The sequence below is a fragment of the Haliotis rubra genome, unplaced genomic scaffold (genome assembly GCF_003918875.1).
Source record: "Haliotis rubra isolate DU_JTF1 unplaced genomic scaffold, ASM391887v1 Scf1421, whole genome shotgun sequence".
NCBI lineage: Eukaryota > Metazoa > Mollusca > Gastropoda > Lepetellida > Haliotidae > Haliotis > Haliotis rubra.
Window position 1 is genome coordinate 38,895 of NW_025765361.1, and position 18,071 is coordinate 56,965.

Sequence of the window (18,071 nt, forward strand, 5' to 3'; positions counted from 1 at the left end):
GGCACCTGGTATATTCTCGAGATGCTGGTTGATGATGCTGGTGTCGTGGTGGTGCACGTATGCGTCGTGGTGTGTTGCTCCGCGTGTACAGAAGTCTCTACAGTGAAGGGACACACACGGGTCTTGATTCATTATGTGCCGCATATTGTCAGGTCACGTGCGTGAGATCACCTCCAGGGTTATCTCGTGTGGCAGGTACACAAGGGACGAAGCGTTTCACAAATAAACAACGCATGCTGAATCGTAGAGACGCCCAGATCTAAAATGAATGTACATACCAACATTCTGAGTGTGGGTGGCATCGCGAACTTCTGCATACTGGCAACGGCACAGGCCATGTCACTGGGTGTCACGCAGCTGTCCTGTCACGGGGTCTCTTGCACGTGCACTGTGGCAGGTTGTGTCATGTGATGCAGTTTGTTACAAAAGTGAAACTACAATCCTGCACTCACATGAAATGCCAATGTTTTGGTAATGTGGTTCAACATTGTCTTGTATTTATTACTGAAATGCCTTTGACATCCATTGTCTCTGTTTACTGTTACGCACTAATCTCGTGCCCCTGTTGAAAATGAAGTCCCGGTGACTTTTCGAGTTTAGTTTATTTTATCATTACCCCTTCAACCCATGATAACTTTTTCAAGAACTCTAACCTTTGTTGTTAATTTAGACCTTAAAATGTTAGTAACGTGTTTCATTCAGAATATATATGGATCGACAGAGACAGGTTCAACATTTCAGATAACCCAGGTGTCAGCAGTATCTAGATTTACTACAGTGATTATTGTTTTGCGTGGTATTGAGATGGGGGACATAGCAGTATTCCAAATGTACACATGTTTTGTGTGTAAAACCTGCTCTTCACAAATAAAAGTCCAACACCAACTTCCCCATCCGGGGAAGAGCCAGTGGCTGGTACCCCAATCGATATATCTGAATTATCACTTTCGTTATTGTTATTTCGATACGTTATGTCCATGTAATTTCATTAAACGTTATTTATCTTTTTTACGATCTAATGTAATGGATAACTGCTTATTCTATACTGTATATAAGCCAGTATGTGTTCATTGTGTACATTATCTGTTGCTATCAAAGACTATTGACATTTGTATAATATTATCTTGTATTATAAATATTTTTATATAAAAACTGTCTTTGTTGTGGTTGTTTATGTGGAATGTTTTCATCCCACATTCGTTGAGGATCTTCAGAAAGATATATGTTTCTGTTGTATAAGGTGTGGGTAGCAGTTTGGATGTTAACTCGAATCCATTCATTTGGTTAGTTCCTTCCTTGGCATCAAAAGTCCAAATGAAATTTCTATTCAAAAGAAATATATATGCCATTTGTTCCTGCTGAAATTGAAATATGAACACTGATTTCCTTTCGAAAATGAAGTGTTTTTGAAAGCACGATTTTTTCCCGATGAAACAAGATAATTTTTCTGTCCATATTTAGAGGTTATGGTTTAGGAAATTTAGATTTTACACTCCGAGGCTAAAGAGTTCCCCAATACCCATAACTGGGATAAATAGGGATAACCAAATAATAGGGTACGTGTTGCTACAATACCGTCATCGTCAAACGCACGTTGGGATCGATGGTAACGGTTACCACTGGTCTCCCCGGACCGGTCCCAAACTGCGGCGTAAAATAGTATTCAAATTCAATACACAGATGTAAATCGTGGTAATGCTGGTCCCATACTGTCGGCCCGAGTGCATGTAGCTGCAATACTATATTGCGGTAGAACATAATAATCAGTTTCCAAGTGTTAAGTTTCTGCTTTGAGCGTGCCCCTCCGCGGCGCGGAATTCAGCGCATTACAAATGCCCTTGTTATTAATATTATTATTATTTACGCAAATGTAAATGCCATGCAGTGGGTGTTACTAATTAAGGAATGATGGATGTCACTGTCGTTGCTATGAGTAAGCCAGTTACATGTTGAGGTTTTGTAACAGATTATATGTCATTCACCGTGTAGTCGTGAGCATGTTGAAGATTATCGGCGTGTGTAGTCCCTGACGTCTTCATCTCGCTCTGTCGCGTCCTTGTTATAAACACAACACATGCAGGTAATTAAAGACATACAAACGGCAGTCCTCTCAACTCTCACGGATAAAGTTGAAAAATGTATGTTTGTCGCCATGTTCTTACATATCACGTGATGTCCCACTCGTAAACAATCACTCAATGTGTCACGTGAGCGTCACTCCAGGTCGCTATGTTACCTTCTTTCATACCCAGGCCCCAGGCTAAGTGATACACACTCGCAATGCCGTCTTCCCAGGCCCAGAAAAGGTGATATATCTTGGCTGACAGGGAAAAACTAACTGTTAACACAAAGTATGAAACTCCCAGACATCTCTTGGACGGCTAGTGTCGCCTACAGCACGGAAAGGGCTAGATTGTATGTCGGACAAAATGGACCACCAAAACGGCAAGCCAGCGTGGATTAGTTTCTTTGACGGGGATGTGTACCATCAATATCAGTCTTTTGTCCGAACAAGGGATTTTAACAAGGTAATATGTTTATTTACATGTTCATGAAACCCTCACAATGCCAAACACAGTCACATTCGCCCCTGTATATCCGGACCAGATACTGCTGGTAGTCATTACTGCATCAGTGCCAGAAAGCAGATGTGTTGTAACAACTCTTCATCACTGCATCAACTGTTGCATCATGCAGGATGCAATATATACTACCCATCAAAAGTTTAGACTCACTTAAAGCACTCACTATATGTTATGTATATGTATGTGGTTACATCGAAGATGAATTTCTCCACCAACTTGGGGGAACCAACTGAAAACCTTATGCAGATGAATTGCACAAGGATGATGCTTCAAATTGCGAAAGGCATGAGCAAATGTCGTGCATGTGAACAGATTCGTTTTGGTGTAAATTTTTGTTAAGAATTCGCCAATTTTCACAGATTTTAATCATTTACTGAACTCATGACAATAATCTTTTCAATGTTACGAATATGTTTTACAATACACCAGTTCATAACTAAACAGTACCTTTAAACAGTATGGAATATTTTGCAAAAAGCTAGTTTAGAACAGTGGACAAGTAAGTGGCTACATTTACACTAGTGAGTCTAAACTTTTGATGGGTAGTATAGTTGATGTGTCTGCACCTGTATTGACCAGCTCGAGTTTCACTCCTCCAACCCGTACTTTCACATGTATTAACTAGGACAATTGGGTAATCAAGTGGTTAAAGCGTTGGCTCGTGACGCCTAAGACCCCGGTTCGTTTCCCCACATGGGTACAATGTGTGAAGCCCATTTCTGGTGTCCCCGTCGTGGAATATTGCTAAAAGCGGCGTAAAACGAAACTCACTCACATGTAAAACTGCATCGTATTTAATGCCGTCTTTAACGTACGTTGTAGCAATGCCATTCTGTAATGTTACCTTTATCTAAAATCATATATATTGTATTGATTATAAATATCTCTGTGTGTGTGTGTGTGTGTGTGTGTGTGTGTGTGTGTGTGTGTGTGTGTGTGTGTGTGTGTTTTGTCCTATTAGAAGGTTAACGCATTCTGAACGACAGCAACACGCTCCGGATGATTGATCATGCTGTCTGTCCCAGCAAATTCATTAGATAGCTTCCTGAAACAACCTGTACAAGTGACAATGCGATTCGGAAAGTGTTATCTTTTTTCGTATTTGGCTCTGCTAGGTTGAGTTTCCAACAAATATTTTGGTGACGTGCTTTTGAACATATTTGACACATGCATTTACCTTGGAATAAATTTTCATAGGAATCGGAAATATAATGAAGCCATTGCATCTCTAAGAGAACAAGGCCTGAAAGCAATGTTTTGGTTGTAAGCTAAAGCAAGAAATCTACACTTATCGCCAGACTGTTAAAGCATTCGACCATGTAGTTGTACCAATATTATTATATAGTTGTGAGATATGGGGCCCTTGTAGGTTTGAAAAGTTAGAATTAGTTCATAGATTGTGTATTAAGGTGTTTCATCCACGTAAAATACCCCGGCTTATGTGTTATACGGCGAGACTGGACGCCTGCCTTTAAGTATTATTGTCCAAAAAGGAGTATTATCCTATTGGTGTAAAATTTGAGATAATGAAACCAACACAGACTTACACGTAAAATGTACGTCACTTATTCATTAGCAGTTAACAATTGTACGGAATACCAGCCAGCTTGGCTACATTATGTTAAATCTATTTTAGACGATTGTGGTTTATCATATATCTGGTATAATCAGAATTGTATTAGTAGGAATTGGCTCCTCTGTAAAGTTGAACAAATTCAGATCAGTTTATAACACAGTGGCAATACGAAAAATGTTTATCGTTTAAAGATAAAACATATGATTGTATGAAACCGTTTTTTGGTGCTGAAGATTACATGTTATTACCATTTAGAGTAATACTAGGCTTCCTGTTGAAGTAGGACGCTGGCATCATGTGCCTTTTAGTGACCGAAAGTGTTTGATGTGTAACTCAGGAGAAGTGGGTGATGAGTACCACTATATCGTTGAGTGTAATTCTTTATTAGCAGATAGAAACAAGTTATTACCAAACTATTGTTGTACAAAACCTACTTACTTTAAACTGCATAGTCTCCTTATGGAAAGAAATTACACAATTGTAGATCAGCTAAGCAAATATATTACATGTATTTATGTTAACTGTTAAAATTGCATTGATATTGCCTTGTACCAATATTACAATACTGTAGAATTGTATACTGCATGACAGTATACATGTACTATATTACTGTACCACTATAACTGTACTATGTACCACTGTGAGTGGTCTTGGTGAATAAATGAACTGAACTGAAATTTTATCCGACTATTCAGATGTACGTCTGGGCAACACGTAATGATAGGCATGTAGTATCAAGCTCTTGTGGAGTTTATTTGATATAAGATGTCATGCTGACTGAGTCCGTGAATGGGTTCTAAAGCGAGTAGTGGTAACAATGATTGTCTTCAAGTATGTACACGTGTAACACCGATAACATAGATACATGAAGCTGATGATCCGGTTTAGGTGTTTGCTGTATGTCTTGGTGTATGGGTGGGGGTGTATTGTGGTAAGTGATTGTAGCATCCTTGAACCTCGTGTTCATTTTCACTCCATTATCTGACCCCCCTGTCGTAGATCTCAGAGACGAAGACAGATGGTTGGATGTTTTTGATGTGTCTCCACTTCCCCACCATGGGAAAGTTGGTTCTCTTTTTAAAAAATAGTAACTCCCAAATGGAGTCACCTTATATGTGATTAAAAAAACACAACTGGCGGACTAACCAACCCAATTGGCCAGAATATCTACACCCGTGCTCCTCCAAGCCCACCAACGGACCCATTTCCCAAATGGCAAATAATAGAATAGACGGGGCTTGTGTGTGTAGTTATTTATAAACAAATCTGCCATATGTATTTGTTCTGATAGATGTATTAACATAAAACAAACGTTCACATTTCATGTCGACCCGCTACGGATTTCTGCTGCATGCATCACGGATTTACTTTTGAACACTTAGTGAGCTTACTTTTTTAACAATAAGGTGGTAAAACATCTTTTTCCAAGGTTTGTAATATCCTTCCTCGTCCGTGCATCACATCACTCATGCAATATGGACAATGCCTAAGTATGCTCTTTTCACTGACTATCGCTTCTTGATAAAAATGTGTATGCATCTCGCGAGGACATCAAAAGGAACGCCACTACAAATTTATTCATATTCGATCATAAAGCTCCTGGTTTTTATTGCCTAGCATGCGAGAAATGTTTTTGATTTTTCATTAATATTTGAATATTGTCCACACCCTTCCTGGTCATCAATCAGCCCTCTTGACACAGGTGTTCTGGCCTGTAGACATGTTGTTATGTAACACGTGTAATATAGCTCACAACGGAAACTATACCCCAACCAAACAGATCCTACCCCACTCACAGATACACGCAGTACGTCCACCCCAGTTCTGATCATGTTCAACAGTGAGCAGGGATCAGTACGCGATAAAACGTCGAAACACACGGTGCAAAAATATGTCGTGAGGTTAGATAATGTAAACAGTTTCCATGTTCTCAAATGGATCACTGTTAGTAGTCGATAGAAGGATTCCGATGATGTGTTAAGAGCTTTACACAAACCTTGGATGTTCAAACCACCCGTGAGCAAGCGTCTTTGAAATCTTGATGGCATGACGGATTATACGTCAAAGGTTGTGAAATAAAGACCAACCTTGTCACCCGAGACCGGATCGGCTGTAGTGTTGCTTCAGATAAGGGAAAGTTAACAAGTGCAAAGTCAACTCTCTTGTGACACAGTACTGTCCAAAGTTTGTTAGTAATTCGAAACATTTTACACATAGATCTGAATATGAACAGTCGGTACCATTGGTCTCCTTTATCTCTGTATGCAGTTCAGGTGCAATATCTGTCAGTGATCTGATTTCTGTCCCGCCTGATTCGCTAGTAACACTAAACGTTTCACAAGTTCACACTTGCTGACTCTATTTCAGCTGATTGTAACCAATAATGAAAGAGCAAGAGAAGAACCCTACATGCAAAAGCATGGATCGATATCACCGGTAACTTTATTTCAAAAACACCTGCCTTCAGAGGCTGTTGGATTTGCATTTGGTGATGCAATCTTGATTGTTCCTATAATGGTGGAATGAAGTCATTTTCGTCATGCCTTGTTATTTAAGATATTTCTCATGACTGAAATGGCCATATTGATACATTTTCAAAACCTTGAAAATATTGATATAAGCCGAAGAAGAATGTGTTTATAACATTACTCTTAAAACAAAGTAAGGGACCATGACATACATATCTTAATACCAAATATTAGAAGAAATGGAAGTGTACCTGAAAACATCGCATGCACGATCATCTATCTCAGTAAAATGTAACACCGTAACTCACCCGTTAGTTTGCACGTGCTGCACGCGATTTCGGCACACATATGGTTGTCATTCCTGATTGTACACGTCCACGGAAGACGGACTGAGTTATCTGGACCATTGTTTCTGTCTACCCTAATGCTTACACGCCGTATGATTTACTTGATTGCATTCAATGTTTGTGTCTGAACTGGGGATGTGGTGTCGGCATCGCGAGAAACGGGTACGTGTTGCTGGCATGTTAGACTCTGGCAGCTTGCAGGGAACAATACGGTAAATGTTCCACAGTTTGAAAGTAGACGCTACAATGAACGTCAAACCCGGCATATCACGATAGATTTGGCGGTGATTGGGTTATGGTACGAGCTGACATCAATGTGCGAACCGTAATCTATACCTTGCAAGGAAAGGTCATTGGACCGCGCTACTGGGACCAACACCATTGCACCCTACGATGCCCCGTCTGCAGGAGTGTTTGGGTCTGCGTTCGGTCGCTCAGGACGATGTCCTGATTACCGTGCATGAATTACCAGTGCCCACCTCCGTCAGCACAACATCGACTGAATGCTACATGGCCGGCATTGAGCCCAGACCTGTCCTCCATTGGGGACAGGATTGGGACACATGTGCCTTAACGTTAAAACCCGGCCCCCCTCGTCAGTTGAACTTGGCATGGTGCTGCAAGAGGAGTGCTTGCCGAGTGAATGAACGGTTGACAATAAAATTCAACTTCTCTCCATCTCGTGAAGAAATGCTTTTCAAATATTTACGAAGCAAAATATAGATATATCGCAACCACACCGCAAAGTGATTCTAGCAGAAGAGCACGGCCTTCCATCTGCATAATTTATGCGGCAATAAATCTCAATAGACAGTGTAAGATGAGCTGTATTGGCCAGGGGGCTTCTGACATGTTTATCAACTAAAGCGTGTGACATAGCGGTCTCCCACATCCCGTCCTGCCGCATAACCCTTGATGGACACTTGCCGACAATATACATGCCAACGGAAGGGTTACCATGACAGGTTCAGATACTAGGCCATGCCGTGGGTGTAGTCAGTATCCCTTCCTTGTGTGTGTCTTAAGCTTGGTATCGTCACTGGTCTGACTCTCAATAAAACGACCTCAACCCACGGTATTAACATCCCGGGGTGTTATATGGTATCGTCACAGGTCTGGCTCTCAATGACACGACCTCAACCCACGGTATTAACATCCCAGGGGTGTTATATGGTATCGTCACAGATCTGGCTCTCAACGACACGACCTCAACCACACGGTATTAACATCCGGGGGTGTTATATGGTATCGTCACTGGTCTGACTCTCAATGTCACGACCTCAACCCACGGTATTAACATCCCGGGGGTGTTATATGGTATCGTCACTGGTCTGACTCTCAATGTCAGGACCTCAACCCACGGTATTAACATCCGGGGGTGTTATATGGTATCGTCACTGGTCTGACTCTCAATGTCACGACCTCAACCACACGGTATTAGCATCCCAGGGGTGTTATATGGTATCGTCACTGGTCTGACTCTCAATGTCACAACCTCAACCCACGGTATTAGCATCCCAGGGGTGTTATATGGTATCGTCACTGGTCTGACTCTCAATGTCACAACCTCAACCCACGGTATTAGCATCCCAGGGGTGTTATATGGTATCGTCACTGGTCTGACTCTCAATGTCACGACCTCAACCCACGGTATTAACATCCCGGGGGTGTTATATGGTATCGTCACTGGTCTGACTCTCAATGTCACAACCTCAACCCACGGTATTAACATCCGGGGGTGTTATATGGTATCGTCACTGGTCTGACTCTCAATGTCACGACCTCAACCCACGGTATTAACATCCGGGGTGTTATATGGTATCGTCACTGGTCTGACTCTCAATGTCACGACCTCAACCCACGGTATTAACATCCGGGGGTGTTATATGGTATCGTCACTGGTCTGACTCTCAATGTCACGACCTCAACCCACGGTATTAGCATCCCAGGGGTGTTATATGGTATCGTCACTGGTCTGACTCTCAATGTCACAACCTCAACCCACGGTATTAACATCCCAGGGTGTTATATGGTATCGTCACTGGTCTGACTCTCAATGTCACAACCTCAACCCACGGTATTAGCATCCAGGGGTGTTATATGGTATCGTCACTGGTCTGACTCTCAATGTCACGACCTCAACCCACGGTATTAGCATCCCAGGGTGTTATATGGTATCGTCACTGGTCTGACTCTCAATGTCACGACCTCAACCCACGGTATTAACATCCCGGGGTGTTATATGGTATCGTCACTGGTCTGACTCTCAATGTCACAACCTCAACCCACGGTATTAACATCCGGGGGTGTTATATGGTATCGTCACTGGTCTGACTCTCAATGACACGACCTCAACCCACGGTTTTTTACATCCTGGGGTGTTATATGGTATCGTCACTGGTCTGACTCTCAATGTCATGACCTCAACCCACGGTATTAACATCCCAGGGGTGTTATATGGTATCGTCACTGGTCTGACTCTCAATGTCACGACCTCAACCCACGGTATTAACATCCCGGGGGTGTTATATGGTATCGTCACTGGTCTGACTCTCAATAACACGACCTCAACCCACGGTATTAACATCCCGGGGTGTTATATGGTATCGTCACTGGTCTGACTCTCAATAACACGACCTCAACCCACAGTATTAAACATCCCGGGGGTGTAGGATAATGTGGTCACAGGCCTGGCTCTCAGTGACACGACCTCAACCCACAGTAATAAACATCCCGGGGGTGTTATATGGTATCGTCACTGGTCTGATTCTCAATGCCACGACCTCAACCCACGCTGTAAAAATACCGGGGGTGTTATATGGTGTGGTCACAGAACTGATTCTTAATGACCCGATCTCAACACACGCTATTAACATCCCGGGGGTGTTATATGGTGTGGTCACAGGTCTGGCTCTCAATGACACGACCTCAACCCACGGAGTAAACATCCGTGTGTGGAGTGGTGTGGTCACATGTCCAACCGTCATGGACACACACTACGATATATACCTGTACCTCCTGAGTGTGGGACATGGTGACTGAACGGGCCTGGTTGACCTACTCACACCATAACCACACTGTATATACTTCCGGGTGTGTGACATGTTGTCTGAACTGGCCTGTTTCACAGTAAGACACTCGAACCAAAGAGTGCATGACTTCCGACTGTGGGGCAATTGCTTACATGTCTCCCGAGTGTGCGACATATATGTCTTCACAGGTCTGTGATGTACTTTCCGCTTACACGAAATGACTCCTGTCTATTATTCACGGCACCTTTACAGTTTCTGCCGAATACCGCCTTATTGAAAATTCAATTACATTGAAAAATCAATAGTTTTTCTAAGTTTGTTTTTATCCTAGAGAAAAGTCAACTTCCCCTACCTATTTCGCACTAATACAGAAAAATCTGTGTACACAGAATTTCTGAATATATTAAATTATCGGTCGTATGGCATCAGATCACGTACAGGCAGCTTGCTTACCTCGGACACTGCAGCAGCTTCTGTTATCGTTACTCTTAGTACGTAGACACTTCATGCATTATTCTTGGCAGCTTAAAATCTACTCAGAGTATACTTAGGGTGTATTTTAATGTACTTAGAAAGAGGTATGCGGTACTCAGGTCACGGTCACACTGTTGCTGCATGCAGATGTGACACAAACAGTACACTACAGGTCCAGTGTACAGTACAGCAGAATACACAAATATACAAAGATTCAAACACGAAGTGGAAGATAGTATATCATTTATATTTCCCATTTTCCGAGTGTGTTCTGTTGTTTCATATGTTTAGCTATTCTTTGGAGGAACCATGTTATATAGTCACATTGTTGATGTCAAATGTGATGATGAACTCTCTCAGTCACAAACTCAATAACTGAGAAGAATACCACTAAGTAATATGTTGCAATATCAAGACCCAATCTTCTCAACTGACTACCTACAGATCCTCCAAACACAACGAGCCGAGGATTCGTCCAAACTGCAGGATCTCAAACCCTGGCCTCAACAGGAAGTGGCGTCACATCCAGCAGACGATCCAATCACAAACCCGGATGCAGAATACTCGGAGATCCCTGCAGACAGAACACTTCCGCCCGACGTCATCTTCCCTTCAGCCGAGGAAGCTAAGGCTCGACGAAAAAGAACTCGAACATACGTTCTACTCGGTATCCTCGTCATGTCCCTAGTCGCCATGTTGGTGGCTCTGCTGCTTCACTTTCATCTTCAAAAATGTGAGTGCAACATATACATCACTTTCTCGATTATGTCATGTGAAGTACATGATATTCAAGACGCTTATGACATATTATGATCATCAGGTTGTTAACATCACAGCTGTCATCATTCATAGTGGGCGAGATTGTAATTGGCTGACATGGATGTCGTGAACGGCTGAGGTAGACGAGCCACTTTAGTGACCTTGAACCTGCAGAGTGTTCTCACAGCCCTCTTTATCCAGATGGCGCTAGTGCGGCAGTGGCACCCATGGCAGTTATGAGCAATATGTCTTTTTCATGCAAATGATGAGACATTATGCGCTGAGTAGGTTTCTTAATATTTAGTGTAAGATTAAAGTCCACTCGTCGTGTCTTCATGTTTTCGAAAGGAAATAGAACATGCTGCAGTCAGACCCTGCACTAGAGGTATATTATTTACATATGAACATTGATAGTATGTACAAAAAACACGGCCTGATGAACTACTTACTGAAAATATCAAACTACATCAGAACAACGACCAGGCCGTTCTGTGATCATGTCAGTGCGTTGGAGACCAAGGACCAACGAGGGTTGTTCTAAAATTCATAGAAGTGACGTAGTTGAGTACAGTAGAAAGGTTGAACATCAAATGTGATCTGTAAAAAATTAATCAGTGATACATATACAAAATACATTGTTGTTTTTTCGTTCTGTTTCCCATGATTTCAGTTTAAAGTAATGTGAAGTCTCCAGATCTCCGGATAGTTGTTTGTTTAAAGGCCCAAAAGAGCGTTTGGGAATTTAAGAAGTTCGTGGAGGCGGTTCGTAGCCCATGCCTTGTGTTATTGCTGTTCTATTGCTGAAAACGGCTTAAACTATTACTGACCGACTCACTAAATCAGTAGTAACTAGGTATATTCTGCAATGTTTTCATTCCGTATTGTGTGTTCGTGTTTTTTTCAATATAAATACTGTTTCTCCGTCAGCTCTGTTTGGGAGCGCTTCCCTCACGGGTGGTGGAACAACGCCCTTGCCCCCGGGCTTTGGAAGAACCAGCTCCCTCCAGGCCACGGACAGGTCGGGTGCAAATACGAAGAATGGTCAGCGGCTGGGGGTGCAAATAACATTGAAGTATCAAATGCATGTACGTCTCAGCGGCTGGGAGTAGCGGCCATGAAATAGTAACATTGAAAATAGTATCAATAGTGACAGCTGCAGTAGTAACAGTAGCAGCAACGACATTAAAATAGTAGTAACCATAGTAGTTACATTGGTAGCAGTAGTAGTAGTAGTAGTTGCAGCAGCATTAATGGTAGTAGCGTCAATATAAGGAGATACAGTAGAACGTAGTTGTAGACGTACTACTGGGGGACATGTCCGTGATGGCACAGTCCATGAAGATACGCTGCACGTGAGGAAAGTACGATTGACAAAACAAAACAGCTTCATGCGTCGTTCTGCTGATACTGATATTTTCTTCCTCAGCTTTTTTCCATCATCCTGATCCTAATTTTCTGAAAACTATATCCCGGGACGCCAACAAAGTCATCGGTGACTTACCTCCCTTTGAGCCTGCCAAGTTCCCCAATGACGTCACCATGATCCCCACATCCGGAATCGAGGCTTCAGTTTTCGGCAAGAGGCCAGGTAAATTGATCCAAGTGTTTTTTTATGCTCAAAACCAAACACTAATTAACTACAAGCTTTCCATATCGCCACGAAACGATAAATACTGAGATTTCTGATATTGCACTTTGGTTTTCTCAACTACTGTTAAGGACGCTTATGGTGCATGCCTATCAGAAATGTGTGCCTCATATTACAATACATACCCCAAAACCAAGCGTCAACAAAGGTTCTTTGCCGAAGCTACGTCATAATCTCTTATCACTAGCAACCGCGGTTGGGTAGCATAGTGGGTAAAGCTTTTGCTCGTCACTCCGAAGACACGAGTTCGATTCCCCACATGGGTACATGAAGTCCATTATTGTCTCAAAACAAAGTTGTTGTGGCGAATGGATACCGGGTTATTTATTATAGTAAAATGGGTACATAATCCACTGGATAATCGAGGGTATCTCCGCAGCTCCTATCACCATGGCAACCCCCAATGTTGTGTCCACGCTATTGGAGCGGGAACTGCAGCTCAAGTGCCTGATCCGTGGAGAGGGAGACTGGCAAAGTTTGGCCATTGTCAGACTGGCAGATACGGGGACAGGGGACACGCTGGAGGTGGCCAAGTTTTCTACAACACCTGATGCAGCATCTGGAGCAAGAACCGACCGGAGGGTCAAATATGACGTCAGAAAGTCCGGAAATGACGTCACGTTCATTGTGACAATTTCCCATCCAGTGTGCAGCGATGACGGGTTTTACCAGTGTGTGGTGACCTTGACCCCGGGGGTCGTGATGACCTCAAGGTTCAGAGTAACTCTCTCTTGTAAGTACCCGATGCGCATACTCATAAATAACACGCTAAATGTAATGCCAAAACAATTCAAAATGTGTGTCACTCTTAATAAGTGAAGGAAATATGTAAGCTTGTGTCTGTGCGTGCGTGTGTGCGCGCATGTGCAAGGGTACATTACATATTCAGTTGTTTACCTATGCATTTTTTGGTCTTTCCTCCAAAAAACTGTTTCTTCGTTCTCCAACAGCTCCCTCCCAGGGCCCCGTGCTGCACGTGCCAGACGAGATAGTGGAGGACAAACCTACCCGGTTGAAGACCACCTGGGATGCCGGAAATCCAGAATTCAATGGAATCTTAGAATGGGACATTTTGGACAACAACACCTGGTCAGAGTTGTCCTACACTGAGTACCAACAAACACAAACTCGAACCAACTGCTCCACGATCATAGAGAGTCAGTTCCTAGTGACGCCCAAACTGGCGTGGAATGCGACAAGGATTCGGGCGAGTGTTATTCCCACCCCTTCGTTTATGGACACGGCGGACACAGCGGCTGGTGTCAGTCTGGAATCTCAACATGAGGAAATACTAGTAGTGCCAGGTAATGTGTATATCGGCAGATTTAGCAGGCCTTTAATCAGTTGATAGTGTTCTACAAAAATAACATGTAATGACTAGTTTGAAGGTTACACACACGTTTTTATTGCTATGAGAAAAGACAAACAGCCATAGCTCGTACGTAACTCTCGCGTAACTATTGGGTAGAGGCTGGCCTTGGCCTTGCGTTATGTAACAAATATGCTTGGTGGACACATGTCATCGGTTCCCAATTGCGTACATCGTTGATCATGCTGCTGATCACTGGATTGTCTGGTCCAGACTCGATTATTTACAGACAACCGCCATATAGCTCGAATATTGCTTAGTGCGGCGTTGGACAACAAACCAACCAACCTGTTGCACTATTGAGGAGAGAATGAATAACCAAACAAATATAAATATTATTACTCCAGGACCACCTCGAGGCTGACGTCAACATGCAGTCAATGGCTTGTAGACATGATATTCAAATAATGTGTAAACAATTTGTTTCAGCTGACGTGTGTAACGGTTCAAGTAACGGGACGTTCATCAGCCATCCGTACACCTGTCACAAGTTCATCAGGTGCATCGACAACGACATCTTGGTGTTTGTTTGCCCATCTAACCTCTGCTTTGACCTTGACCCCGAGACATGTGTCAAAGCATCTGATCACGTGGTATAGTCTACACATCCTTAACACTCAAGAACATCAACGAACACCGGCTATTACATACGTTGGCAAAGATCTGTATGCCTTAAAATGTCCGGCGATGCTTTGTCAGTACTCGTCAGAAATCAGCAGTACTCGTCAGAATAAGAGCGACATCCCATCAACTCATCCCTGAAGACCTTATCAGCTTTAAGTGATGACTATGTACTATATAGGAGAAGGTTGTAGTGATGACTATATACCTAAGAGAAAGTTGTAGTGATGACCTGTGTTCCAGTCATACAATTCCCACCGTCACTGTGCCTGTTATGCCCAATGGAGTGTATTTAGGCGGATAATCCAAACTGGTCATTCTCTGACTTTGACGTATATTTACATCACATAACATATTGCTGCAGTGTTTGTCTAAGTGTGGCCAGTTTTACCATTTCTTTTATGCAACTTGTACAACAAACACGTTCATTTCAAAGTGGTAACATGGACTTTAGGGTTGGGCAACATTGACATCTTATGTAGACTAACATATAGTCTCTGTAATGAACATGTTGTACAAGAAAAAAACTGTTCATAAAAAATAATCATTAAATTGATGAAAAGGAGACCAGAGACTTTCTTCATTTCTCTGGAATTTTAGACTTGATATATATTATAGACTTGCATGGGCTTTCTATGATATATTTGTTTCAGGGTAGACGTGGCAGACTACCTGCTATCCTGACTATGCACCTACTATGGTACATGACACATATAGTGAACAGAACAAATATGTGTCTAGTACTGACGAAATGATGTCAAGTACAAAATGAAGCTAATGACTTTCCCTGATACTGAGGGAAGACTTGTTTGCCCCATAGTTAACGTCACATCTCGTCACCCAACGTCATATAACGTCACTTCTAACGTCACACACAACGTCACTTACGCGTCATATAACGTCACCCAACGTCACATCTAACGTCACACCCAACGTCACATATAACGTCACACCAACGTCACACACATGCAACGTCTAACGTCACACCCGTCAATAACGTCACGCAACGTCACATATAACGTCACACCCAACGTCGTCGTCACACCCAACGCCAACAAACTGACGTCACATATAACGTCTTCATATCAGCGTCCCCAACGTCACGATCAATTCAAGGTTTTAAAGTCACCCACGTCAGATATGTGCCCTCTGCGTTACTCCAGTTCCTTTGTGATCACTGTGTTTGTCATTCTCTTACTGTTCTCATTGTATAAGAAGTCATTATGGACTTGGGGAGGTGGAGTAGCCTAGTGGTTAAAGCGTTCGCTAGTCACGCTGAAGACCCGGGTTCGATTCCCTACATGGGTACAATATATGAAGCCCATTTCTTGTGTCCCCCGCAGTAATATTGCAGGAATATTGCTAAAAACGGCGTAAAACTACGCTCACTCACTCACTATGAACTACTAACTGTGTGCAAAAAAGTAGAGCTTCAACAGAAAAACAGAGCAACAACAAAAAGATCCCCAGAACGTTTGAGTATGAAGCATTGGTTGGTTTTTGATACGTGCTTTTTGCTTCATTCCTTTTGAGAACCAGTGATGTCGCCACTGGTAAATGAAAGCGACGCCATGTACGGTGGCAGATTTATTACCGGACTTCCCGCATTGGTACGGAATCATGGGGTCACACGTCACACCTCATTGTTATATAAATGAGGCCATGGGTAGGGAGGACAACATCGAGACATGTCAGTGTTAAAACAAAATCCAACTTCAGTATGGACAGTGACTGTATCATCCACAGACACAAACGTTTTTAAGTTATGATATACACAATATTGCATCCCTGTACATCTCTTGATCTGTACATTTAATTATTGATCTGAACCTCTAATTGTTGATCTGAACATCTGAACATCTAATTGTTGATCTGAACATCTAATTGTTGATCTGAACATTGAAATGGTGGTCTGAACATCTGAAGATCTAATTGTTGATCTGGACATCTGAACATCTAATTGTTGATCTGAACATCTGAACATATAATTGTTGATCTGAACATCTGAACATCTAATTGTTGATCTGAACACCTTAACATCTAATTGTTGATCTGAACATTGAAATGGTGGTCTGAACATCTAATTGTTGAACTGGACATCTGAACATATAATTGTTGATCTGAACATCTGAACATCTAATCGTTGATCTGGACATCTAATTGTTGATCTGAACATCTGAACATCTAATTGTTGATCTGAACATCTAATTGTTGATCTGAACATCTAATTGTTGATCTGGACATCTGAATATATAATTGTTGATCTGAACATCTAATTGTTGATCTGAACATCTAATTGTTGATCTGAACATCTGAATATCTAATTGTTGATCTGAACATATGAATATCTAATTGTTGATCTGAACATGTAATTGTTGATCTGAACATCTAATTGTTGATCTGAACATCTGAACATCTAATTGTTGATCTGAACATCTAATTGTTGATCTGGACATCTGAACATCTAATTGTTGATCTGAACATCTAATTGTTGATCTGAACATCTAATTGTTGATCTGAACATCTGAACATGTAATTGTTGATCTGAACATCTAATTGTTGATCTGGACATCTGAACATCTAATTGTTGATCTGAACATCTAATTGTTGATCTGAACATCTAATTGTTGATCTGAACTAACTCTTTGTACCATGTCCTGTATTCTGATGTCAACGGACAGTCAGACTTTCCAGAATTTACATATAGGAATACTAATCATCATTAGTAGAAATCTATGAAGCTGGTAATGTGAGGATTGAGGACTGACATGTAATGTACATTAAAGACGCTGAATTATATTATATTATTAGATTATCGCACTGTTTATCTTTAATAAAGTCTTTCACTCACACACGCACGCACAAACAGACCCAAAGACCCACATACACTGATGTCCAAAAAAGACAACTAGCTTTGGAAACTTTGAGTGCGCCAATAACAGAAAGGTAACTGAACTTTATTCAAGTCTTCAGGAAAACAGTTAAAATATAAATTGTTGTGGTTTTATTGGGATTTTCTATAGTATTGACTGACTGACTGACTGAGTTTAGTTTTACGCCGCTTTAGCAATATTCCAGCAATATCACGGCGGAGGACACCAGAAATGGGCTTAACACATTGTGCCCATGTGGGGAATCGAACCCGGGTCTTCGGCGTGACTATAGTATTGAAATATCATGTACATACCAACG

At 42.0% G+C, this 18,071-nt stretch overlaps 1 protein-coding gene across 2 annotated transcripts; it reads left to right on the forward strand.

The window, feature by feature from the left end:
* Positions 1-2,297: 2,297 nt before the first annotated feature.
* On the forward strand, positions 2,298-15,444 carry LOC124269134. 2 transcript variants are annotated; one of them, XM_046704154.1, is made up of 7 exons: positions 2,298-2,528; positions 10,927-11,215; positions 12,169-12,282; positions 12,668-12,829; positions 13,269-13,622; positions 13,840-14,193; positions 14,688-15,444. In XM_046704154.1, the coding sequence occupies exons 1-7, from the start codon at positions 2,418-2,420 to the stop codon at positions 14,855-14,857; spliced, it is 1,554 nt and encodes a 517-aa protein (XP_046560110.1). In that variant the 5' UTR covers positions 2,298-2,417; the 3' UTR covers positions 14,858-15,444. The 2 variants fall into 2 exon arrangements, with proteins under 2 accessions (XP_046560110.1, XP_046560111.1); XM_046704155.1 differs by having other exon boundaries at positions 2,299-2,528; positions 12,665-12,829.
* Positions 15,445-18,071: the final 2,627 nt, after the last annotated feature.

Excerpts from the sequence above, each read along its gene's own strand:
- LOC124269134 (XM_046704155.1), top strand. The coding sequence starts at position 2,418 with ATGTCGGACAAAATGGACCACCAAAACGGCAAGCCAGCGTGGATTAGT. Across the intron at positions 12,283-12,664 it reads GGGTGCAAATACGAAGAATG|CAGCTTTTTTCCATCATCCT; the intron begins GTCAGCGGCTGG and ends TATTTTCTTCCT. Across the intron at positions 14,194-14,687 it reads GGAAATACTAGTAGTGCCAG|CTGACGTGTGTAACGGTTCA; the intron begins GTAATGTGTATA and ends AATTTGTTTCAG.